A 27,991-nucleotide genomic window follows, 5' to 3' on the forward strand; every position below is an offset into this window, starting at 1 on the left:
TAACTACCCTTGGATTGATAGGGGTAGAACAATGACCTATGTTTGAGCGTAGTGTGCCTAATACCAGCTATGGGAGATTCATCCATTAGTGCTAACCAGTCATCACCTGTAGATTGCTCGTTAATAGAGGGTGACAGGTTATCAGAAAGTTGGGTAGACTCACCCAAAAGATCATTAAGAGCATCCACACACTCCATCTCATCATGACCGAGAGTCAGAACGAACTCTGATCTCCTCGAGGACGGAACAGAGAAATATCGCTTCAGTGTAAGTTTACGAATGAAACAATTCAAGTCCACGAAGAGATCAAAGGCACAGGGCTTTGCCACAGGTGCAAAAGGCAAACCCTTACTGAGTAACAGGGTCTGACTCTCAGGAGATAGATTTAAGAGCCTATGCATTCGTGAATCCTACTGGATTTACCAGTTAGGTACGTTGGTACCTCAAGGATTAAACGAATGCATTGATACTAGTATACTTGTATAATCTAGCTTTCCAGTCCCGTGTGATCAGGGTGTCCCCACTGCTCTGATCATATTTTTCAGTTTGCTATCATCTTTAATCCAAGTTGGTGTAACTATTAGAGAGATATAATCCATATAGTTTATCACCCTATATCTCTTATAGTTGGTTTCTTACATCTGCATCATTTACCTATCAATACACATCATTATAATTTTTATTTTATAAATTGTTTCATTTATTCTTTAATTTTTACCCATATAAATCTATATAATAATTTTTACTCTTGACTATATACACATATCTGTTTTTGTCTCATCACGATTGTAGTATTATAATTATCATTTATTTTTAGTTGGAGATGTTGTAGGCTGCATAGATTAGTTTATATATTATTAACAGGAATGTTTGTATATATTGGATGTATGGTATATTCTATCCAAAACATACTTTTTGTTATTTTACAGGTTAATTATTGCAACTTACATCTATTTGTTCTTAAACATTTATTTATCTTATTAATTACTCATTAGGTTATATATAATTCTGTATAGGCTCAGTATGTTGTTACATTTGTGTCTGACACTGTAGATAATCCTATGTTCAGTTGACACTGGTCTTCCAGCACTCCAAAGGTTAAATATTTGATGGCAGTAAATCAATCTCATCATATTAGAACCATGCAGCATTGCGATTATTTACCTTTCTGGTTTTCTGTAACTATAGTGAATGTAAGAAATTAATTTTATCATGCATTTGTTTACCTAAAGTTTCTAAGCATGAGGAACATTTGACTAGAGTATGACCTACTTAACAAATGTGTTTCTTCTCTGGGCTAATTATTCAGGATACAAAGTGATACTCAAAATAAAAGTAGCTCCTTCAGTGGCTGTGTTTTGAACAGATGAAAGGTTTGAAGTCACTGTGTGTTCATCCAGAGCTTGCCCTCTCCCCCCTCTCTCTGATAAATACAGGATGGAATAAGGGTAAAGAAAACACTTAATTGACAAACATTTGGCCATTTAAATACCCCTAAAAAATGAATCTTGTAATTAATTTACCCCAACAAATAAAAAAAGCAGAACCTTTGCTATGATCATGGTTAGAGTTATTTAGGAAAGCCAATTAGTCTTGTAAATCCTTTACAAAAAGATGTTTCCCGGCCGGCTGATGTTTCCCGGCTGGGGTTGGATTTCTAAAGAATTAGAAGTACTGTAGGCAATGGAGGATCATTAGGGCAATTTTTAGGTATCTCTTCTTGCCCTTTCCAACTCTGTTTTTATTTGTTTATTCAATCTAATGCACTGTTCAGGAGATATAAGCGTTTACGCAGGTAAATTCTATACAGGTCAAAGCGGACGTTCAGGATATTTTCAGCTGAAACTCTATATTTGACATCTTTCCCCACAAGTGGTATTCTTATTTTCTGTACACTGTACGGTAGAGGGTTTTTTGTCACTATTTTACTCACCATAACCTATTTTGTGTCTGGTTGACATCGACTGTATGGAGAAATTTGGCATGAATGGCTGCTTTGGAGTATATGCAATTTACCCTTCAGTGTCCAGGAGGTTACAGTAGTAGTAGAACTCATTGTAACGGTTACCATGGTAACCTCATAAGTTAGAGATTCAAAAGAAATCATGATTTTTGACATTCAGAAGAAAAAAAGAGCAGGACATGCTCAGGGTGCAAGATACTAACATTATATGAGTACAATTGTTACATGCTACAACGGGGGGATTTCTTTAACTTTGAGGGTTACTGAATCAGTATTACAATTAAAGGAGAGATCAATCAAACATGAAATATGAGCACATTTTTGTATTACGGCTGAATGATTTCTTTCAGAATATACAGTACCTTGGGATCTTCTATTTTGCATATCCTAGTGCATACATTATTCATTATTTGAGTTATTGACATAAGAAAACATAGCTCAATAGTTTATATGTATGACTGACATAGGAGGCGAACAGAGGACAAATACTGAGATTTGTGTTTATGCATCTTTACTAGATGGGAAATATTTTTATCATGCAAAACCTAAAAATCACAGTGCAGCCCCATCTTCCACCCACAATTGGAGTGTTTAGTGTTTCTAAGCACTGCACTTCCAGCAATCTTTGCTTCAGTTTTTCGCACATAATAAAATGACTTCCCCCTCCAGGGAAACAGCGTGGCTGCCAAATTGCAGACCTTCAAAAGCCAGTAAGTATAACCGGTAACTTCACTGGTAATTTTCTCGGGAATCATGGAGTGACCGGAACTGAAAACAGTGCATTTCAGCTCTGGAACGCCCCCCGGTTCCCATCCTGTAAAAAAACAAAACCTATCATCACTACATAATCACTACATAAAGTAATAACATTTAATTTAACATCATAATAATCCATTCTACATCAATGTATGTATATCTTTATTTATATAGTGACATCCATGTACATAGCCCTTCACAGCAGTAATGTACGTGACATAATAATATAATGCATAATGGGAACAGGAGCTTCAGACATAAAAGTAACATTGGGAAGAGGAGTCCCTGCTCCAGAGAACTTACAATCTAAGTGGGAAGTAGAAAGAACATACACAGACAGTAGGAGGGTGTTTTGGTAAGTGCGTCTGCAAGGGATCATGGTCAATCCATATGCGATGTATAGCAAACAAACAATTTTAAGCCCTCTAAAAAGCGCTGACCTACAATAAATATGTGATAAAGTGGTAACAATGATAACAACTTAAAGTGATTAACCTTAATTTGATCAAAAATAATAAAGCAGCCTATGGAACAAAAAAATCAACAGACTATTCCAAATCCGTATAAAAAATAATAAACATACAAATTAATTGTCCCAGGCGCTGTGAATAAAGTCCAGTAACCCAAATACCGTGAACCAATTGGGCAGTCTTTAGTAATGGTTTCCTATGCCAGATAGATGATCTTGATAGTTGTTGGGCAGACAGGGGTGTTGTCTATTGTGATGTGCTGATGTCTCTGAAATCACAGAAAAAAACAGCAGGGCACGCCCATAGCGTGGTATGTTTTATCAATTACTCCCCTGCCTAGAACCCTGAAATCCTACTTACAGGATAAGGGCTCTCAGTGTACAGTGGAGAGAATCTGTTCCTCACGTCTCTACTTCTCAGAACGTCACACGGATCCCACGTGGTCTGGTCTGCAGGAGTCCCCTCACTTCGCGCTGTTGGTAATGTGGATGATATACTCCAACGCTCCCACGGATTGATGTGTTCGGATGGGGGGGGGGAAACGGAGACGGGGAAGATATGGAACAAACTAGTGTGATATCGTACAGGGTTTTTAATGTTAAAACAACGTAAAATCACACTTACAATGTTAGAAGTCTTCAAGTATAACTCAAACTGCCGTCCGCAACCTGTGTAGCTCCTGATGCTGCCAAGGGGAAGAACACTGCGCGCTACACTCGATCCCGGAAATCAGAGTGACGTCAGCAGTGGGGCAGACCGGAACTCTCCTCACACCAGGAACTACGGGTGCCTGGGCAGCTCAATTCACTAAGCTCCTCCCCCCTACGCGTCCCTGAGGAAGTGACAACTCGTCACGAAACGCGTAGGGGGGAGGAGCTTAGTGAATTGAGCTGCCCAGGCACCCGTAGTTCCTGGTGTGAGGAGAGTTCCGGTCTGCCCCACTGCTGACGTCACTCTGATTTCCGGGATCGAGTGTAGCGCGCGGTGTTCTTCCCCTTGGCAGCATCAGGAGCTACACAGGTTGCGGACGGCAGTTTGAGTTATACTTGAAAACTTCTAACATTGTAAGTGTGATTTTACGTTGTTTTAACATTAAAAACCCTGTACGATATCACACTAGTTTGTTCCATATCTTCCCCGTCTCCGTTTCCCCCCCCCCATCCGAACACATCAATCCGTGGGAGCGTTGGAGTATATCATCCACATTACCAACAGCGCGAAGTGAGGGGACTCCTGCAGACCAGACCACGTGGGATCCGTGTGACGTTCTGAGAAGTAGAGACGTGAGGAACAGATTCTCTCCACTGTACACTGAGAGCCCTTATCCTGTAAGTAGGATTTCAGGGTTCTAGGCAGGGGGGTAATTGATAAAACATACCACGCTATGGGCGTGCCCTGCTGTTTTTTTCTGTGATTTCAGAGACATCAGCACATCACAATAGACAACACCCCTGTCTGCCCAACAACTATCAAGATCATCTATCTGACATAGGAAACCATTACTAAAGACTGCCCAATTGGTTCACGGTATTTGGGTTACTGGACTTTATTCACAGCGCCTGGGACAATTAATTTGTATGTTTATCATATGCGATGTATAGTATCAGCCAACGAAGCTACACATGCTTTGGTAGGGTGGTGTGTTTTAAGGTAAAGAGAAAGGGTGCTAGTTGGATATTGAGTGAAAGTGTATCCAGAGACGTTTTAGGCAGAAGAGGGCTTTAGATACAACATGGGTAGAAAGTAGACATCCTTGAGCAGAACTCAAGAGCCTAGACGGGGTATAGCGAGAAATTAAGGCTGAAATGTAAGGAAGGGCAGACGAGTGTATATAGCCTTAAAAGAGAGGAGAATTTTGTGAGTAATACAGAATTTAATTGGAAGATAGAAGAGGGATTTCAGCAGGAGAGATGTGGAGACAGATTTAGGACAGAGTAAAGTGATTCTACCAGCAGTATTTAGGATAGATTGTAAGGAAGAAAGGTGAGGAACAAGAATACCAGACATTAGAAGGTTACAATAGTCGAGATGAGAAAGAATGAGGGCCTGCATTATTAATTTTTGTTTTAGCAGTAGTGTGACAGAAGGGAGAATCTTTGAAATGTTCCTAGGAAAGAAACATTTTTAGCTACAAGGAAAATGTGAGGGAGGAGTGAAATATGACACCTAGGCAGTGTGCTTGTGATGCTGGGTGTATGATAGTGCTGCCAACAGTAACGTACAGTAGAAGGGGGCGGTAGGGCCAGGCTTGGGAGGAAATATGAGCAGCTCCGTCTTTGACATCTTATATAGTGAAGAGACATTCAGAGATTTTGGTCTGTACAGCAGGTGTAATTTCAGGGATTGAAATATATATTTATGTGTCTTCAGCATAGAGGTGATATTTCAACCAAAGAGATATGATAAGGTCACCTAGAGAGAGTGTGTAAAGAGAAAGGAGAAGACTAAGGACAGGCCCCTCGGGTACACCCACAGAGAAATCGACAGAGTAGGAGGTGTTAACAAACGAGACACTAAGTGCACAATGGGAGAGGTAAAAGGAAATCCAAGATAGAGCTCTGTTACGGATACCAAGAGTATGGAGACTGTGAAGGAGTGTGGAGTGTTGTCCACATTATCAAAGGCTGCAGTGAGGTCGAGTAATATGTGCAAAGTGTATTGGCCTTGGTCTTTGGCAGCATGGAGGTCTTTAGTTACTTTGGTGAGGGCTCTTATGGTGGAGTGAACATTCCGGAAGACAGATGGAAGAGGATCTAGCAGAGAATAGCGGTAAACAAATGGAGCAGGCAAGAGAATACAAAGTGTTCAAGGAGTTTGCAGGCAAAAGGCAGGGGGGAGATAGGGCGATAATTAGAGAGACAGGTAGGGTCAAGCTTGTAGTTTTTGAGTAAAGGCATAACTGTTGCATGCTTGAAGGAGGTGGGATAGGTACCAGAGTAGTGGGAGGAGTTAAAAATGTGTGTGAGCATATGGATTATTGTAGGAGCAAGAGGTTTCAGGAGATTGGAGGGAATTGGATCAAGAGGGCAAGTAGTCGAGGGAGAAGAGGAGGTCAGTAATGATACGTCCTCCTCTGTGACAGAGGATAAAGGGTCAAGGTTGAGTTCCATGACTTTAAAATGAAACATTATGTAATGTTATCATTATGTACTGATTAAGTGAAAGGGAGCAGAAGAAGGGTGCTCATGTGTGAGTCACACACAGTCCTGCTAACAGCTTTTCCAGGGCCCAGGACACAGTTTTGAACCTGGGCCTCGAGTAGCTGAGTGGGAGGGAGGCATCTTGCCCAGTTGTGGGGGGAGGGAGGGGGGTGGTAACGGTCATTAAGGAGGACCCTACAATGGAAGACAATTCAAGCCCCACTGCGCACAGGGGCCCTAGCAACTGGACACAGAAATTGGACCCGACTTCTAGGCATGCTGAAATTCTGCTATCGGCCAGCAAGAGAGCCCCATAGAGGAGGGGAGCTCAGAACCCTGGGATGCAGACAACATTAAGTATTGGCCATCTGGACCCCAATTGTTTTATTACTATAAATGTGTATATTATTACATTCATTTTTTTAATCAGGTACCCAGAGATATATTGAATCAATTTAATAAATTATAGTACAACTTAGCAGACTTTTGCCGCTCAGATAAAATTGGTGGGGGAACAAACAATGTTTTTTATCTGTTTTTTTTACAAGAAGGGCTGACATTTAGAAACGTTTACTCAATATGATGCCCATATTTGCAGGTAAAACGCAGATATGATTGAATACAGATAACTGTAAGGTTATACATTTGAGAGACAAACATTTACAGGTCACTTACAAATTAAATGGGGCAAAATTAGGTCAATCCTTGCCATAGAATTATTTAGGAGTGTTTGTAGAGAGCAGGCTTAGTAATATTGCCCAATGTCATGCAGTAGCTTCAAAGGAAAATAAGATTGTATCTTGCATTAAACAGGTGTAACACCCTTACACCCCCTATGGGAGATCTGTAGGTTACTATGATGTTATGGTGCTGTGGTGCTCACCTGCTGCCTCTCAGGAGGACTGAGTCTCCGTGATGGTATGGGGAGTAGGACAACAGGACAAATTTTCAGGATCGTGCAGCACCTCCATTCTGCTGGGCTCTGCCAGGGACAGGGATTCTTCCCCATAGGAACACATTAGAGCAACTGTAGTCCAGACCAGGAACAGTACAACTTCTTTTATTGTTGGACCAGTTCATAGAATCCTTCTCATGCAAGAGAGGTGCAGTCACACAGACCTTCAAAGGACACACCCTCGCAGCTTGCATTTCCTCGCAGCTTGCATTTGTCTTGACTAGGCCCCCAGGAGCTTGAGGCCCCTGGGCTAGTCTTTAACACCTTACCCCATGATGGGGCAAGGTAGACTCATGCCTACTCCCTAAGGAGCAGGCTACACTGGAACAAGCCTACTAAATTTGGAAAGGAGCCATCTTTTATACCATGGGAGGGTCCCACTCCTAAGCTCCAATAACTGGGCAGCACTACTCCAGTGAGCCCCTCCCCCCAACCCCCTCACCCCTTGGGCAACACTCCATAGAAAAAGACATTATGGAACTAGAAAAAGTGCAGAGAAGAGCCACCAAATTAATAAAGGGGAACTAAAATCTGATTTATGAGGAGAGGCTAACTAAATTACACTTGTTTACACAAGAGGCGTCATCAAGAGATTGATGAAGGGGAGGCAAGGGCACAGCACAGAAGGTGGCATTTTTCTGTTTTGAATGCAGTGGTCTTTAGGATAAAAACCATGCATTTGGGATATTAATTTGTAATTCAACAGAAGTGTATGATGGCAAGGCACATGACTTCTCATATTCCAATCTCCACGATCGCTTGGCGGAATCTGATACTGTTATGAGGTAACATATGTTAGATTTTCTGTTTGTTTATCCCATTATTATCCCATTATTTTATTAAACTGTCTACGTATATTATACTGTATGTTTTTTGTAATATTATTTTCTGCAACTAAGCACTGTACTACTTATATATATTGAATCTAAAATGTAATAAGTATTGTCTTTGGGGCCTATTTTAACTTTGCATGCTTTTGAATAGAGTTATTGCATTTTCAGACACATTTTGCTACAATACATTTTTTTGTATGTTAACTACATTTTTTTTAGTTAACAGGGACAAAATACTCTGCAAGTAGAACTTGGTACTATTTTTGATGGTGGCAGCATTTTAAGGTTATATTTGTGACAGATTGAGGGGAGATATTACTCATTTGAGGGACCATTCAGGCGAAAAAAGTGGCTCAGCTAGATGGCTGTGTATATTAACTCTTGTCACATATACAAGTCATGTGGTCACAGGTGTGGCTTTGAGGATATGATAGCCATATACAAATATATTTCGAGTCAATATAAGGAACTTTCGAAAGAACTATTCATACCAAAGACAGAACAAACAACATGGGGTCATCTCTTCAGTTTGGAGGAAAAAATAATAATATAATAACTTTATATAGTGCTTTTCTCATGTATTTTTTCAGCCTCATCTACTACAGCATGTACTGTAACTATGTCTTACCCTTGCTCTGGAAGATTTAAGTGATATTCAGGCTAAAGATCGGTGCATAGGATGGTCTCAGAACCCCAACACAGACTTAAACTGCAATGCATGTCATCCCTTAACTACATGTCTTGTTCTTGTGTGTGTAAAAGTAACACAGAACAAAAGAGGAGGGGAATTCTAACCAATCATTTCCAAATAAATTGGTATTTTCTGTTGTTTTCTTTCATCTTTCTCTTACACAGTCCTCAGCTACATTTTATTGCAGTTATTTTATTTTTCTTCCTGAGAGAACGCCATCCCATACAGTGGAGATCCATAAAAAAAAATGTGGGGATCACCGTTGACCGTTGAGTGATCATATTGTATAAATCCAGCGTTCTTAACTCCAGTCCACAAGCCCCCAACAACAGGTCATATTTTAAGGATATCCCTGCTTCAGCACAGGTGGCTCAATCAAGCCCTGCTTCAGCACAGATGCCCAATCAGAGGCTCCCTCCTCGACTGAGCCTCTAATTGAGCCACCTGTGCTGAAGCTGGGATATCCTGAAACCCTGACCTGACAGGGGGGGGGGGGAGATGAGGACTGGAGTTGAGCACCCCTGAAATAAATCATAAGCTGTTATATGGAGGATGTAGCTGACTTCCTCCAAAGATTAGCTGCACAAGTCTGCAGATCTACTTGATACCGTCCGAGGGAGGCTCATCCAAATCTTGAAACCAAACAAGGCAAAGTTTGGAGAAATCTAAAGGCTTACGTAAGATTAGATACAGTAAGTAATCAGTAATATTGGCAAACAATTTATTGAAACATCTAAATAAAGATCTACATCATGTTTCCGGTGGTAAATGTTCTTTCAAAACTTTCCAAAAGCCACAATGGGCAGGAATTTGAATTTAGAAACTTTTATATTCTTAACTGCTTTATATTAAAGAAAAGAAAATATTACCACATGAAAGTTTAATTTAATGAACTGCCAAAATCAAATGTAAAATTCCGCAAACGTATAGTAGTAATTCTATGTAATAATAATTCTATGATTCTGTATAGAATTCAACTATTCACAGATGAAAGAACCTGAAAATGTTGCAACATTATACTCAATATTACCATAATAGCAGTAATCATATTGTCAACACACAAGAATTCATGCAAATATTCCCATTTTTCTGAGAATTCATGCAAACTTTTGTTACATTTTATAATATCAAGCAATTGGGATATGTATATATTTATACTGTTTAACAAAACACCAAACCGCCCACACTCTCTCACCCTTTTCACACACCCTTACATTGATTTGGGCATAGAAACATACACATAATGCTTTCAAATGGGTGGCATTTTTCTCTCTATGTAATTTTTCCATTATGATTTCATTGAACACAGAGTTCATGTTTCCTATGTAGCCTAAATGACACGCTATTAGTTAGAAAAGGGACATTATGCATGTTGAGTTTGTATGGATAGAGAAGTCTGCATACAAACTATTGGGTTGAGGATTTCATTTCCAGAATGAATCATTAAAGAGGAGGCAGTCCAAGCGATTAAAATAAATATTTTTGTTTCATAGGATTGAAGCAGGGGGTCTTTGGAGCTGAACCCCATTATTTCAGCTCCGGAGACCCCCTGGTTCCCGAGGCACTTACCTCTGTAGGGTGTGCTGGTAGAAGCTTCTGCTGTGCTAGCTGCGGTTCACATAATGGCAGCGTTTAAATGTCCGCATGACGCGGGCCAATAGGTAGCCGTCACATCATCCGTCCCGGCTTCCTATTGGCCTGCGTGTCCGGAACATTCAAACTGAAGGAAGATATCGGCACCCCATACAGAGGTATCTCTTGAAGCAGGGGATCCCTGGAGCTGAAATTAATGGGGTTCAATACTACAAAAAACAATACAGAGCATGGATTGGTGCTTTAAAACGCCTTCTTGAGAGAACTCATACTGTAACATTTTGTATTAAGCACCAAAATAATTTTTACATCATGTGAAAAAAAGGAAAAATAAATAAAGATATAATTTAAAGTTCCCTCTATGCATTCCTCCCCACCCCACCCCCCCTTAGCCCCCCCCCCCCTTTTTTTTTCACTTTTATAGGAAGCAGGAGGTCTCTGGGGCTGCATTAACCTGCTTCCCGAGGCACTTAGTTGGGAAAGTGCCACCAATACTGTCCTTGCCAGTGGAAACAAAATGGAGGTTTAAATCTCCTGTCATGGCTTCCTACTTGCCCGCGGGATGCAGGGGATTGAAACCTCCAAAATGAATGCAGTTCAGCTCTACAGAACCTCTGCTTCCTAAATCCCTTTACACTTCTCAAGAGAAATAAGAAAGTGATTAACTATTTTAAGAGAGCTTTGATTCGCTGGGTAATTTACATAAAAAGTCAAACGCTGTGGTCTTTATTTTATCATTCAGCCATTGAGATATTTTGTATATAGACCCTTTCCCCCTGAATTACGTTCAGCTGTAGCACTTTTACATGAAGCTTTGGAAGATGGCATTGTACTTTATCAAGCCTGTCAGTGGTACAGAATTAATTTGAATCTGCTTTGAAAGGAATACGTTTATTTGATGAGGTAATCGAGGCAAGGAAAACATAGTGACTTACAATGCAGCACATATTGGGTGAAAGTCAACTTCTATATTGTTAAGCGTAATGTTTTATGCAATTTTACATTAAACATTTTACCTTACATCACAATTTGTATTTATTAGATATCTTTTTAAGCTTATCGTGTTATGTTGCATAGCAGCCTTTGGGCAAAAGTAAGCTTTGACAAATTCTAGGATGAAAACTTATGTAGCAGGGTTCCCTCTGGGCCCCCCTTACCTTCATTTAGCGGGGGGGACCCCTGTGCTGTGCCGGGGAGCTGCAGGGGCGAGCACATAGCCGAGGGCTCCCGGCGGCATCTACAGTCAGGCGCCGCCATCTTTAAAGCGTTCGCGCAAGCGCGGGAGCTCACGCATGCGCAGCAGAGTTGCGGCGGCCATTAACAAGATTGCAGATGGGCAGAGGTGGCGCTCTGTAGTGCAGGGACATCCCCAGTCAGTGCATGCACAGACAGAGCCTGCGGCGGCCCTTACAGACTCACACAAGCACAGTTGTGATCACGCACGCGGCCCCAATGTAAAAGAGCTCTGCAAAGGACTACAACACCAAGAAGCCACTGGGGCTGCTAAACCACCTGACGCCAGGGAGCCAATAGGCTTAGAGACTTCCCTGCAGAGATAGATACATTGTTGTGCATTACACCATGCTAGTCAGTCAGATCTGGGAGCTGGTTAGGGAAGGGTGTGTGTAGGGAGCAGTAGCCCCTACACTAGGCCAGGTTACCCCCCTAGGCCCCAGATAGGCCCTGAGCCATACCATAGATTGTGGTTGCTACAGGGACAGGCTCTAGGTAGGGACCCTGCCCCTTTAGTTATTTGTTGAGTTCAGGGACACAGTTCACCTGCTGTGTGGCCCTGATTATCGTGTCTGGATGCAGACTATCGCTCAAGATAGAGATTATCTTCCTGGTGGGATTGTCTGGCGGGACACCACCCCATGCATCAAGAGCGGAAGCATCGTGGATCACGCTTTCGGATCCATCAGCCAAGTACAGCATCTTTTTGTCCAGGTGCGGATACATCCGGCAGGTACCTTCAAGTCACCAAGTGCACCAACTACACACCTCATATTAGTGGGCAGCGCTTTTCCACACTTGGGTGGGGTTGTGGGACTTTTGAGACACTTGGGTGGTTGGTGATGGGGTTGAGGCCCAGTGGGGCCAGGTTAAAGGGTGAAACTGCTGTGATGCTGTTCATATATTGTGATGTGTTATAATTTAGTTGCATATAGTAAACTGTTTTATCCATACCCTGGTGTAAGTACTTACTGTATGTGGTTTCTGTGTCAGGGGTTATTCTACACACTAGAATCCCTGCACAGGTGGAGGCGCTGTAAGCAGTACGTTCCAGGATACACCCCAGGCTCCCAGTGGCGGAGGTTCAGGCCTCCTGTGAGCCTGACAGGTAACGCACCATACACCTGGTAACATATATAGATTTCCCCACATGGTCCCCATCTGCGATTGGGGGGGGGGGGGTAAAGTGTGTTACACTTAGAACTGATATTAGATATATCTAATATTTCTGCAAACCTTATGTTTCTTTTTGCATGTGTAATATGTATATAAGATATATATAATATATATATATATATATATATATATATATATATATATATTATAGCAAGAGAAAAGAAACCCGCTTATGAGCACTCAGGTATACCGTATAGAAAATAATAATTTATTAATTGACACAAAGAGAAATAGATAACAGTACAAAAGACAATACTGTTTTTAGAATGACTGAAAATAGAAGCAATGAAAGAACCAAAAGCATTACTCTTTGGCTATTTTGAATATTGGGTAATGAAATGAGTGTGTGTGTGTGTATGTGTGTGTGTGTGTGTGTGTGTGTGTGTGTGTGTGTGTGTGTGTGTGTGGTGTGTGTGTGTGTGTGTGTGTGTGTGTGTGTGTGTGTGTGTGTGTGTGTGTGTGTGTGTGTGTGTGTGTGTGTGTGTGTGGTGTGTGTGTGTGGTGTGTGTGTGTGTGTGTGTGTGTGTGTGTGTGTGTGTGTGTGTGTGTGTGTGTGTGTGTGTGTGTGTGTGTGTGTGTGTGTGTGTGTGTGTGTGTGTGTGTGTGTGTGTGTGTGTAAAAAATAAAAAGACTGCACCTAAATGCAAGGATATAACCAGGAATATTAAATTGAAAATGATGTAATAATAAATAGATATGAATACCACTAACTTAGCTAATAAGGTAATAATGAACAAAAATAATGTGCTCATACAATGATCAATAATGTAATTACAATGCTGACTTAATGCAAATATGATTGAACAAAAATGATATATAATTAAAAAAATATAGAGATTAAAAATACAAAAATAGAAAAAATAAAAATCATGAGTGAAAAAAAAAAAATATATATATATATATATATATATGTGAAAAATAGATGAGATATTACCAGATGGAGGTCCAGCAACAAAGAGACAGCACACCAGGGGTATATTCAAAGTAGTATGTATTGTAGAAACACCTCAGCCAACGTTTCGGTCTGCAGAGAGAGACCTTCCTCAGGGCTGTGCTTTGTTGCTGGACCTCCATCTGGTAATATCTCATCTATTTGATTTTTTATGGGATTAGCATCTGGATACCTTGTGACATGTGAGTGCTGGTTGTTGCAATTATCTATGTGAAAAAATATATACGTGTATATTATTGTCCAAATATATGTATGTATATGTGAAAAGCCATTTGATTGGTCAGGAGATATATTTAAACCCTGTTCCGGTCCAACCTATTAATAATCCCATGAAGAAGTCTGAGGAAACGCGTTGGGATGGTATTATTGCACATGATTTAGTGCTCATTTGACTTTTATTAGCAGGCAAAAGGTTTAAGCAGGCCAAACTTTTCTCCGGTACACTGGGACTCTTTCATTAGAGGGAACCTACGCCACAGGACTGTGGTTGACGGAGGAATCTGAAACCAGTTACACCACTGAGGAGTGACGACATCCATTCCCAGCGGAAAAGCGGAGACGCGGCGGCACCTCGAGGCTACTCCTGTATATGAGTATAAACTTATACAATGCTGTTTTATATAGTACTCTTGTGAGTTTTGAATCGTCTTCACACATGTTTTATTAATTTTTTTATACGTTATCACACGAAGATCGGGCCCTTTTTACTTCTCTTTTTTCATATATATATATATATACATACAATGAGAAAGTGGTCTCCTTGTCATTTTTTAGAACAACCGAAAGCTGAAATATTACTAATATATAGTACAGGCCTGCACAACATGCGGCCCGCCTGGCCTCTCTGTGCGGCCCGCGATGAATCCGGCCGGGCGACAAATTAATTAATTAAATTTTAAAAAAAAGTTTAAAAAAATGGCGCCGATTCCCTGCGGTCCCGGCGCGCATGCGCAGGGCCCGCTCCCCTCCTCCCCCCCCCCCCGGTCGCAACGTGGGATGGAGGGGAATCCTCTGCAACCGCTCCCCCCCCCGCCCCTGCTCCCAACGTGGAGCGGAGAGGGAAGCAACACGCATCTCATCTGCGGGCCCGCTCCCCACGCCCCCCGCTCCCAACGTGGGGCGGAGGGGGAAGTAATAATTAATAAGTAATTCTCACTGCTTCCCTCCGCGGCCAGCTTCCCGCATCCCCCACGAGCTCACCTCCCGTGCCCTCCTCCCCCCAGCCCGCACCCCCAAGCCCACCTCCCGTCCCAGGCAGCTGCCGCAGGGATATCGGGGGCAGGAGGGGAAAGCGTCCGGCGGCAACCTGCACCCACCCGGTCAAGGTAAGTCACTGTCACCCAGTCACCCTGTCACCCAGTCAGTCACCCACCCACCCAGTCACTGTCTCCCACCCACCACACTGTCACCCACCCACCCAGTCACTGTCACCCACCAAGTCACTGTCACCCACCCAGTCACTGTCACCCACCCAGTCACTGTCACCCACCCAGTCACTTTCACCCACCCAGTCACTGTCACCCACCCAGTCACTGTCACCCAGTCACTGTCACCCTGTCACCCAGTCACTGTCACCCAGTCACTGTCACCCAGTCACTGTCACCCAGTCACTGTCACCCAGTCACCGTCACCCAGGCACTGTCACCCAGTCACTGTCACCCAGTCACCCAGTCACTGTCACCCAGTCACCCAGTCACTGTCTCCCACCCAGTCATTGTCTCCCACCTACCCAGTCGTTGTCTCCCACCCAGTCACTGTCTCCCACCCACCCAGTCACTGTCTCCCACCCACCCAGTCACTGTCTCCCACCCACCCAGTCACTGTCTCCCACCCACCCAGTCACTGTCTCCCACCCACCCAGTCACTGTCTCCCACCCACCCAGTCACTGTCTCCCACCCACCCAGTCACTGTCTCCCACCCACCCAGTCACTGTTTCCCACCCACCCAGTCACTGTCTCCCACCCACCCAGTCACTGTCTCCCACCCACCCAGGCACTGTCACCCACCCAGTCACTGTCACCCAGTCACTGTTAGTCACTGTCTCCCATCCACCCAGTCACTGTCTCCCACCCACCCAGTCACTGTCTCCCACCCACCCATTCACTGTCTCCCACCTACCCAGTCACTGTCTCCCACCCACCCAGTCACTGTCTCCCACCCACCCAGTCACTGTCTCCCACCCAGTCACTGTCTCCCACCCAGTCACTGTCTCCCACCCACCCAGTCACTGTCACCCACCCACCGTTATTCACCCAAGGGGGGAGAGTGATGTGAGGTGCAAGGGGGGAGAATGATGTGAGGTGCAAGGGGGAGAGTGATGTGAGGTGCAGGGGGAGAGTGATGTGAGGTGCAAGGGGGGAGAGTGATGTGAGGTGCAAGGGGGGAGAGTGATGTGAGCTGCAAGGGGGGAGAGTGATGTGAGCTGCATGGGGGAGAGTGATGTGAGCTGCAAGGGGGAGAGGGATATGAAGTGCAGGGAGGTGGGATGTGTGTGGTGTGCAGGGGGGTATTGTGTGTTTGATGTGGAGGGGGGGTATTATGTGTGTGGGTGAGGGGGAGAGATGGGGGTATGAGAGATAGATGGGGAGTATCGCAAAGGTTGATAGTGTTGGGTTCTGGGGGAGATATGAGGATGATGATGAAGGGTGCTGGGGGAGATATGAGGATGATGATGAGGGGTGCTGGGGGAGATATGATGATGATGATGATAGGTGCTGGAGGAGAGATGATGATGATGATTTTACCCGTGCGGCCCAATTTTTTTTTCCTTGGAGCAGTTCGGCCCTTCGCACTTTACGAGTTGTGCAGGCCTGATATAGTATGACAAAAATAAATGCCCTTAAAGAAATATCTTGAAACATTTTCTCAATACTTGGAGAATTTATTTAGAATCTCTACCTCCAAATATTATGGATCATTTAATGAATCCACTTGCTAATATACTTTCGTTAAAAAAGGCCCGATTAAAACAATAAATAAAGTATAAAAGATTTATTATTTCTACTTCTTTTTTTCCATTTCTCTTGACCATGAGATGCACGTGTAGTCAGGTCCCCCTCTGGGCTTTCCCCTGACCCTCTCTACCTTCCGGTCGGCGTGGGAGGGGTGCGTCTGGCAGGTGAGTTAGAGGAGGTGATCGCGTCGCCGGTGGCTCCCTTTGCAGGGTGCCGCCACCTTGTGCAGTGTTGCGCATGCGCAGTCCAGTGGCAGCCATTTTAGCTCGCGCATGTGCAGGAGGTTGTGAGTGTGGCGACCATCTTGCTACACCCTTGCGCATTTGCAGAAGGTTCCCCTCAACGGCCATTACACCCAGGAGCTCCACATGGGAACTACAACTCCCAACAGTTTCAGAGGCTATTCATCACATGGCACGAATCAGCCAATAGGGCTGTAGGATTCCCCATGCAGGAGATAGATACATTTGGTGCGCCAGGGACCATGCGCAGTCAGAGATGGGACACAGATAGGGGAGGTTGTATGTGTACTAGGCCACACATTCTCCCTAGGCCCCACCTAGGCCCCGATTCCCCTGTAAGGTTGTTGCTGCTCACAGGGACAGGCCTTACACAGGCACAATGCCCCATTAGCGGATCAGGTTCAGGGACACAGCTGCAATTCTGCGTAGCACTGGTGGCCTGTGGTCTGGGACCAGACCACCACTGCAAGGTACAGAGACTATCTTCACGGTGGACCCTCCAGTGGGATACCACCCCACACAGAGGCGGACTCATCGCTGGATCAGCGGATCCACTCTGTCTTCCTGTCGGCGCGCCCGGGTGTGTACACACCCAGCAGGTACCTCACCCCAACACGTGCACAAACCAACAACTCAAATTAGTGGGCGGCACTGTCTCACACATTGGGGTTGGGTGGTGGACTCTTGGGACACGGTGTTGGGAACCCGGTGGTGGGTTACGGCCGTGTGAGGCTTGGTGGGTAGTTGTACCATATTAGTGATCAGTAGAACCGTTCATATATCTGTTGCCAGTAAAGGTTATTGTTATTTTACCTTGTGTGTGATTATTGTCATTGGGTCCTGTGAGGGGCTCCTCCCACAATGCTGGGATCCCTCTCAGGTGGAGGTGCAGCACCGATACTATTATTATGTCACCCCGGGCTCCCCGTGGTGGAGACTTAGGCCCCCTGTGATCAACAGGTAAAGGCAGCACCGGTAGCATCTTTACAGCATGACCCCCAATCTGACTTGGGAGGGGATGGGGTACAAGGGCTACACACGTCATACAAGTTATGTAGATAACTCCTAAAAGTTATAGAAATATTGATATGGAAAACTATCAAGCCAGAACATGTGTTCGCCAGATGTTTATTGTTTCAAATGTCCATGTATTCTTCATTTTTAACATGGACATTCAGTTCCTCATATGCAGCTAGGTCCGGAAATAATTGGACACTGACACAATTTTCATAATTTGGCTCTGTACGCCACCACAATGGATTTGATATGAAACAACCGAGATGCAATAGAAGTGCAGACTTTCAGCTTTAATTCAAGGGATTGAACAAAAATATCGTATGAAACGTTTAGGAATTGCAACCATTTTCATACACTGTCCCCTTATTTCAGGGGCTCAAATGTAATTCGAAAAATTAACACAATCATAAATAAAATGTTCATTTTTAATACTTTGTCGAGAATCCTTTGCAGGCAATGACTGCTTGAAGTCTGGAACGCATGGACATCACCAAACCGTGGGTTTCCTCCTTTGTGATGCTTTGCCAGGCCTTTACTGCAGCTGTCTTCAGTTGTTGTTTGTTCGTGGGTCTTTCTGTCTCTTGTCTTCAGCAAGTCAAATGCATGCTCGATCGGGTTGAGATCAGGTGATTGACTCGGAATATTCAACTTCTTTGCCTTAAAAAAAACCTCCTGGGTTGCTTTCGCAGTATGTTTTGGGTCATTGTCCATCTGTAAAGTGAAGCACCATCCAATCAACTTTGCTGAATTTGGCTGAATCTGAGCAGACAATATATCACTATACACTTCAGAATTCATCCGGCTGCTTCTGTCTTTTGTCACATCACCAATAAACACTATTGACCCAGTGCCATTGTAAGCCATGCATGCCCATGCCATCACGCTGCCTCCACCGTGTTTTACAGATGATGTAGTATGCTTCGGATCATGAGCCGTTCCAAGCCTTCTTCATACTTTTTTCTTCCCATCATTCTGTTACAGGTTGATCTTAGTTGCATCTGTCCAAAGAATGCTGTTCCAGAACTGGGCTGGCTTTTTTAGATATTGTTTGGCAAAGTCTAATCTGGCCTTTCTATTCTTGAGGCTTATGAATGGTTTGCACCTTATGGTGAACCTTCTGTATTTGCTCTCGTGAAGTCTTCTGTTTATGGTAGACTTGGATAATGATATGCCTACCTCCTGGAAAGTGTTCTTCACTTGGCTGGATGTTGTGAAGGGGTTTTTCTTTACCATGGAAAGGATCCTATGATCATCCACCACTTTTGTCTTCCGTGGATGTCCAGGCCTTTTTGTGTTGCAGAGCTCACCAGTACGTTCTTTTTTCTCAGAATGTACCAAACTGTTGATTTGGCCACTCCTAATGTTCCTGCTATCTCTCTGATGGATTTTCTTTTTTTTTCAGCCTACGGATGTCCTGTTTCACTTGCATTGAGAGCTCCTTTGACCGCATGTTGTGGGTTTACAGCAACAGCTTCCAAATGCAAATGACACACCTGGAATCAACTCCAGACCTTTTACCTGCTTAATTGATGATGAAATAACGAAGGAATAGCCCACACCTGTCCATGAAACAGCTTTTGAGTCAATGTTCCAATTACTTTTGGTCCCTTGAAAAAGAGGGGGCTACATATTAAAAAGATGTAATTCCTAAATCCTTCTCCCAATTTGGATGTGAATACCCTCAAATTAAATCTGATAGACTGCACTTTATGCCCATATTCATTATTTAACTGTATCTTGAATTTATTTTGGTACACAGCCGAAATAACAAAACTTGAATCAGTGTCCAATTATTTCCGGACCTAACTGTATCTTAATTCTCATGTTCCTCTACCTCCACCTTCTCCCCATTAATCCCTCTCCTCTCCCCCAGCATTCAACCCCCTCTTGTCCAAAAATATGCTTATAAAAAAATGTCTTACTATTTTCAAGCTTTTGTTCTCTTGTTTATTTTACTATTTCCTGTGTTCCTTTGATTTGCATGTGAAAATGTTTCTTTGAGAACTCAGTACAAGGGGGGGGGGAACAAGTATTTATCTCATCCTTTGAATATAGATAACAGGGATCAATATTTATCTCTCCTGTGTTGCAATATATCACTCATTCTAGAAGCACACATGTGATAAAGGATTCTGAGGAGTTCTCATTTGATTTGGTTGCGGTGTCTTGAGTAATTTAGGGGTGAAAACTCTACATTTTTAAAGCTGATCTGTATGGGTTGACTATTCTAAATATAGAGAAATACTTGTATATGTGGTGAACTAAAAAAAGTGTACCCTTAATGAAAATAAGTTGTTTTGATTTTGCTCAGTAAACTATCTCATAAGATGGTCTGAATGCATGGAGGGTTTTTTTTTACTAAAATGAGTTTGTAATGTCTTCTTCTATAGAAATCTGCAGGATATTTTTTCAAGAGGAAGAAGTGCTAAAAATGATACGATCATTTGAGGAGGAAAAACTGCTGGGTGAACATGATATAAAGCTAAATATGTCAGGGGCCAGTGACAAATGATTTTGCCAGGATTTAGTGAGTACAAAACTATACTTTCTCTGTATTTAATGCATAAGCAGAGCAGGTACAGTACAGACATGTCACGTTTCAGCACACAATAGCCCTTTCCTCAGACCCTCCTACACCTTGGTCTGAGGAAAGAGCTATGGTGTCCTGAAACGTCAAATGTCTGTACCTGCTCTGCTTATGCATTAAAAGCAGAGTAAGTTTTTCTTACCAACCTGATTCCTGTGTGCTTCCTCCATCTCAACTGTTTGCAAGATTTGGTGAGTGCTTGTTTAATGGGTGTATGTTAGTATGGTAAATTGTTATTTGATCTGAAGAATAATATGCTAAATTGGGTCAAGAAATGTGTAAACAGTGTAATCCAATGTCACAGCTGCAGACATATATCCGAGCTTCATTGTGTGTGGCTCTAGGTGTGTAAATGAAGAAGATAAAGTTATGGTATTTTATTTATAGAGAAAAAAATATATTAGGGGCAGAGTACCATGCTCAAAAAACTGTATGTTTACGGTTGGCCCCTTCAGTGCAAAAATGTTTAATGGTACAAAATGCCACAGACAAATATAGGCTCCAGCACTGTGATCATTATTACAGCAAACACACGGCCATAGATTTCTTCCCCCCCCCCCCCCCTGCTACACTGCATTAAACAGGGAGCCGTCCCCTTCAATTCAGATCACTCCCATATCTTTCTGAAAGATGAGTCATCAGTTGCTGGATTGGCAGAAAATTACATGTTGTTCCAGCAAATAAAAATATTACTTGTGAGCACATTCACATCTCAGTCATGCCTGCAACCATACTTTTCCCCATTATCTCCTACTATACGAGTCCACTGCAGCCAGGGCTTCTGGGTAATGACATGCAAATGAGACTCAATGTTGTTCCAGGAATGGTACAGGTGCCAGATTGAAGTCATTTTGAGCAATGCGTTGATGTATCAAAGTACTTTACTCTGCAAGTATTTAGCCTGTTTGCAGCAGAATTCTCATGGAAAAAGGTAAAATGAAGCAGTAGGCGGAGTTTGGGGAGGTGTTACTTTCTACAATATATTATTGAGCTGTTCCATGACACCATATTATTCTCAGTTTTTGCTTCATGAAAAATATCCCCCCAGCCTAAATTGATGTGAAACTACTTTTAGCAAAATCTCCTTGAATATTTAACATAGAATAATAAATGTCTGATGCACATTAACGCACAGTATTGTTTTATTAAACAATTAGGAATGCTAAATGAAAAGTGGAGAGGCTACGGTTTGTATTTCTGATTTGGGGCTTAGATGCTTAGTACTGGTCTGTATGGTGGTGGTCTGTTGTTGTCATCGTCCTTATAGGTGAGACTGGTTTCCTATGTTCCGGACAGCAGTTTTCTTATAATGAAACATCTTTTAACCCCTTTGTCTCCCGCAGACAATGCATCACGTTCAAAACAAATTGACTAGCGCCAGCAAAAAAAAAAGGCAATAATCATTCTGCGATGACTAGGACAAAGATTATGCATCTCAAACTGGAGAAAACAAATGTAATTGTCCAAGATTTACATGGCATGAATGAAAGGAAATTAATAAGTGGCAAAAACTATGCCATCTGTTGGACGCAACATTACAAAATATATATTACCATTTGCACATCATACAGGCGGCTAAACAATTTGTTTCAGTTTCATCACATATTAAGTGGAGATTAAATAAATGAAGATATAATGTTGTATAGCAGCTTCTGCAAAGAGGGGCTGAGATGTTCGCGTTTGTTATAATGAGCCTTGCTGTGTTCATTGTATTGATTCCACTAGGTAAGATGCTTGCATGTTTAATGCAGAATGCTGTTGGCCACAAGCATTCTGGTCACACACAGAACCTCCTTACTTCTCTGACAAGCAGCCTTACATTTATTAGCACTTTACCTTTATCTCCAAGCCTGCTCATGAAAACCCAAATGTTTTAGCAATATATATATACACATACATGAATATGATTAAGTGCATCCTTGTGATATGGACACAACTCCTGTTGTCTAGAGTTATATGTGTCAAAATTGGAGAGGAATAATAACACAATTGTCTTCATCACCTAATTTCGTAATGGTCATTCCCTTCTTCAGGATGATCTGCCAGACAACGTTTTGTGTTTAGCCAATATTCCATTCATATGGCGTCTAAATACATTCTTCTGTCTGATCAGTTAATGTGTCGAGTATATGGGAGGTGAAAACACTGCTACTATTTTTATTTTTATTTATGTTGCATTTCTACTTTAGTTACATATTTATTAATGCAGCGTTAAAGTTCAGAAATTCTGATTTATTATTTTCTCTTACGCTTATACATTACCATGAATAAATATTTGTTTTAATTAATCTGACTTCATGTACTACCACATGTGATGAACAAATTACAAATACATTACTTTTGGGGTTAATATCTTTTCACAAATATTCTCAATACTGAATATTAACAGAGACAGGCTGTTGATGTTTTAAAAGGGAAAGCAATCCAAGCATATATTTGAGAAAAACGTTTGTTTTGCATTCTACTTCTAAATATGAGTGTTTCTCTTTAGAAGTCATATAATATACATTTAATTAATAGACTGCAAAACATTACTACTGTATGAATTTAACCTGATCAGGTATTTTATTTTTATTTTTTAGACATTTTCACCTTTATTTTTCACTCCTTCTTATACCAACTTTTGCAATATGTTTCACTGTTTTTCAAAAGTAAATTAATCAAATTGGTAAGATTTAATGTCGTTTTTTTATTTCATACATTGATAAATAAATGCAAGTAAAAATAAGAAAAGATCCCCTGCATTGTTCAGTGAAACCTTAAAGCTGCCTGCAGTTCAGTCTTTTTTTTTTTTTTTTTTACATTTATTTTTTTACTTCAATAGTTTCATGTGTGCAATCTCTAATTAGCTAAAGAACAGTATAGCTGCAGGTCAATTCGTTTTCCATGTATTGATAGGTCGAAATTTGGTGACATATTAAAAGCTGGGATTTGTTTATAATCTGCTTGACTGGCAGTGGAAGCTCATGAATATTCATGAGCATTCCTGCACTGACAAGTGCTAGAGGGAGGGCAGTGCTGACAAAGGGGTGTGCCAGAGCTTGTGACAGGACATGAAGGGGCAGTGCCTTAGCAAATGGCTGTTAAAATAGAATACAAGAAAATTGGTCTTTCAATGTTGTTTTTTTAAAAACAGAAAACGCTAAAAGTATTTTTTCTTACTACAGAACTGATTTATTAAAAAAAACACACATGCAGGATATTGACTGAACTGCAGCTTTAAAACCTGTTAACCCTAAATATAATGCACATACTTCAATATGTTGCTTTTAGAAATAAATGCATCATGAACAAAAAAAATGGTTGTTTAAATTGCAATTTCATGATTCCAACATGAAATAAACTATTTCATTGAAATAAAAAATAAATAAATATCCCATATGCTTTGATTCTACAGTATGTTCACTTAATTTTCTGTGCCACATTGAGGTATGCCAGCGCGTTCTACAATACGTTGCTTAAATGTGTAATGTGCAAAGCAATGTGTTGCAAGTCAATATGGCTTGAAGAGTTCAAAATATTGCAAAAGGAATCGGAAAGCTAAAATGGCTTTTCGTGTTTCTGGTATCATGTGAAGATCACTTCAAATTTCTGTTCAATTAGTATTTGGGGCCAAATGACCAGAACGGTTGTTTTGGCATATATGGCATGGACCCCTTATTCTCCAATTTTGCAGCCGGAGGAGGCTTTGATAAATACATTCTATGTGCCACAGAGCAGGCCTGACAATTTAATCCTCCTGTAACTTGTGCCACTGAGTGTCTATGACTATCATTTTGATCCACTTCCATTTTTGAGCTACTGTCTAGAAACGTGTGTGTGTGTATCACTACACAAGCATGTGGAAGAGCGATTGCCTGAGTGTGACTATTTGTGTAGCTGTCTCCGTGCAATATTCTGTGTATTTCTCATTGTGATTTCCCCAAGCACATCACAATCGTGTGATTATTTTAGTCAGTGTGTCCCTCTGTGTGTGTCTTTGTCCATGTGTGCATCTCATTATGATTTCCCTATGCATGTCACAGTGTGTGTCATATTATGTGGTGCTGATTTTCCTAAGCACATTAGCTATGGTTATTCAGGCTCACATAGCTCTGTGCTGTTTGTGCTAATGCCAGCAACAGATTGCCGATATCCACATGTGACTGTGCTGTGATCTGTGTATGTCGGTGTGAATATATAGTACTGACGAGCATGTGTGTCCTTGTGATTTTACATGTATGGGACCATATTAACTAAGTGGTTCTATACCATAAGACAGGTTCCCAGAAGACACCTTATAGCCAATTCAAGTGAATGCGCTGTAAACTGTCATATGGCAGAGGACTGCTTAGTAAAGACACCCCATAGTGTCTGCTGTGTATGAGCCATTGAGTGTGTATGTGTGTTAACACACTGTGTAGATCAGTATCTCTGTATTTGTGCAATTGTGTTGCGTATAAGTGTGCCTATGGTGTCTGCATCAATTTATATACATTAGTGTGAATTAATTGTGCCTATCCGTGTATGTACTGTGCTGTGCTTCTCGTGCAATTGAGTGAGACATTGCAGAGTAATGTGTGTCAGTGTTGTGTATGCCATTTTTATTGTTAATGTGTGTGTGCTCTTTTTTTCTTACTTTAATATTATTTTTGTCTGTATGTATGGCTGTGTGTGCCATTGTGCTAGCTGTGTGTGTCATTGTGTGCCAAGGTAAATATGCTTCTCAGTGTTGCAGTGTATTTGTAAATGATTGTGCTGTGTTTTTCATTATATCACTGCTCACCATGCTTATGCTCCTCGCGGTGTGTGGTTGTGTATCAGTGTTTGTAATGGTGTATCATTGTGTGTATCCTTGTGTATCAGGCTATGCACAGGGCTCACCAGGCTTCTGTTCTCTGGGGTTTATTGTTTGAGTATCAGTGTATGTGCATTATTGTGTATCAGGGTTCACCAGGCTTGTGTTCCACGTGTTGTGTCATTATGTAATTGTGTGTGTATCATTGTATACCAGGCTCATCTAACTCACCTTAATGCCTGGGGTGTGCCATGATGTATCAATTTGTATCACAGTGTGAAATTTTATATCAAGAGTGGGTATGTTGTAACCTCAATGTACACCAGGTGTGTGTTCTTTTGGTTGTATCACGGTGTATCAGCTGTCACTATGTATCATTGTGCATGAGTGTGTCTATCATTGAGTGACACTGTGTATCAGTGTGCATGATTGTATATCTGTATCCCTGTCATTGTGTATCATTGTGCAGGACATTGTTGTACCATTGTGCATGTCATTGTGTAACAGTGTGCATGTCATTGTGCATCATTGTGCATCAGTGTGCAGGTCATTGTGAACCAGTAATTGTGTAAGTATGTAACATTGTGTATCGGTGTGCATGTCATTGTGTATCATTCTGTATCAGTACCTATGACTGTGTATCAGTGTGCATGTCATTGTGTATCGGTGTGCATGTCATTGTGTATCATTCTGTATCAGTACCTATGACTGTGTATCAGTGTGCAGGTCATTGTGTATCAGTGTTCACGGCATTGTCTATCATTGTGTATTAGTTTGCAAGTCATTGTGCATCATTGTGCATCATTGTGTATGAGTGTGTATCATTGTATAGGAGTGTGCAAGTCATTGTGTATCATTGTGTATGAGTGTGCAAGTCACTGTGCATGAGTGTGTATCATTGTGTGTGATGGTGCAAGTCATTGTGTATCATTGTTTAGGAGAGTGCAAGTCATTGTGTATGAGTGTGCAAGTCACTGTGTGTGTGTGTGTGTGTGTGTGTGGATCATTGTGTATGAGTGTGCAAGTCACTGTGCGTGAGTGTGTGTGTGTGTGTGTGTGTGTGTGTGTGTGTCATTGTGTATGAGTGTGCAAGTCACTGTGCGTGAGTGTGTATTATCAGGGCTTACCAGGCTCGTGCTCGCCGGGGTTGTCCGAGATCTCTATAACCAGCAGCTCCCGCCCCTCGTGGCTCCGTCCCACCGTGTAGATCCTGCTGATGGACGGACACTGCAGCCACACGGACACCAGCGCCTCCCGCAGCTCCGGGTAGCGGTGATACTCGAATGAGATGCCGCCCGGCTCCCGGCTCAGCCTGCGCCTCCTGCCCGGAGCCTGGGAGGCGGAGGAGCAGCACAGAGAGCAGCAGCAGCCCAGCACCAGCAGCAACAGCCACAGGGAGCCCCGCACTGCTGCCATCCTCCTCCTGCTGCTGCTTGTGATCACCTGCCTGTGGGCACACGGATAAGGAGGCAGATACAGTATGCAAGCACCTCCAGATAATAACCCTGCCTTTCTTATTCTAAGCACCTCCAGATAATAACTCTGCCTTTCTTATTCTACTGCAGCATCTCTCTATGGGTAAACCAATAGGGAAATGACCTGCACACACCTCTTGTATGCACCTCTAAGCCTCCTCTTTGTGTCTTCCAATAATCCCTGTCACCAGCTAGATCACCCACCCACAAGTGCATGTGATATTGTAATATTTCTATATCCTTCCTCTTTGTTTTCCTTGATCTCCTTTCCCTTCTTTTTTCCTTTGTCTCCTCTCTCTCTCTCTCTCTCTCTCTCTCTCTCTCTCTCTCTCTCTCTTTCTCTCTCACTGCTGATGCCTGTTTTTCTTCTCTATCCTCTCTGACAGCCTCCTCCTCCTCCTCCTCCTCCTCTGTTTCTCTATCTCCCACCCTCCTCTCACCTTCCTCTCCTGCGTGCTGGAGGCAGATGGAGATAGCAGAGGGAGAGGAGATGGCATTAAAACGACTAGGGGACATCTGCAGCAGTAACAATTATCCATAGGAGAGAAATGTGATCTCTTTAAACAAACCAATTGACTTCTAAGCCACATTGTATGTTTTGGCCAATAATTCCCACACTTCTGAAAATAAAAATGCTGCATGATATACAGCATATGTCTTGATTTTTTTTAAAAATATTAGCTTAATCTCCTTAGAAAACATACACCTGTACCCCCTTATCTGCCCAGATGTAGCAGATGTTATTATCCCGAGTTAACGCACAAAATAAAAGTGTTAGCTCCATCGCCATTGTGCTAACTGCTAAAGTGCCGGCGTTATCGTAGCGCATTGGGTTAACGGGGGCAATAGCGTCTGCCACATCTGCATGTCTCTGGCAGCAAAGAGGTTACAACAGTGTTTCCACAGCCCAATAATTCATACTTTCTGTTTTAAGTCTTGAAAATAAAGAATAGTGGGAGCCACAAGCTATACTTATTGCTTGGCATTGATTATGTTTTCCATGCAGACATAGTTGCAAAGATTTCCACTTTTTGATTAACAATTTTGGTGCTGGTATGTCTGGAGAGCAATGCAGAGCAAAGAATTGCAGGCACTGTTGGATTAGAAGGCATTAGTGCTGTACTAGGCACAATACTCATATTGACCCTGAGGACATAGCACAATAAAAAGCTGCTC

The 27,991-nt window shown here is 42.2% G+C and overlaps 1 protein-coding gene across 1 annotated transcript in view; it reads right to left on the minus strand.

Moving 5' to 3' along the window:
• CPE (carboxypeptidase E) overlaps positions 1–27,157 on the minus strand; it is a 103,640-nt gene extending 76,483 nt beyond the window's left edge. Inside the window, exon 1 of the mRNA XM_075611997.1 lies at positions 26,468–27,157. Within this exon, the coding sequence (XP_075468112.1) occupies positions 26,468–26,756 (289 nt within the window). The 5' untranslated portion in view covers positions 26,757–27,157. The remainder of the gene's footprint in view (positions 1–26,467) is intronic.
• Between the last annotated feature and the right edge of the window lie 834 nt (positions 27,158–27,991).

This window comes from Ascaphus truei, chromosome 1, assembly GCF_040206685.1.
Source record: "Ascaphus truei isolate aAscTru1 chromosome 1, aAscTru1.hap1, whole genome shotgun sequence".
In the NCBI taxonomy this organism is placed as follows: domain Eukaryota; kingdom Metazoa; phylum Chordata; class Amphibia; order Anura; family Ascaphidae; genus Ascaphus; species Ascaphus truei.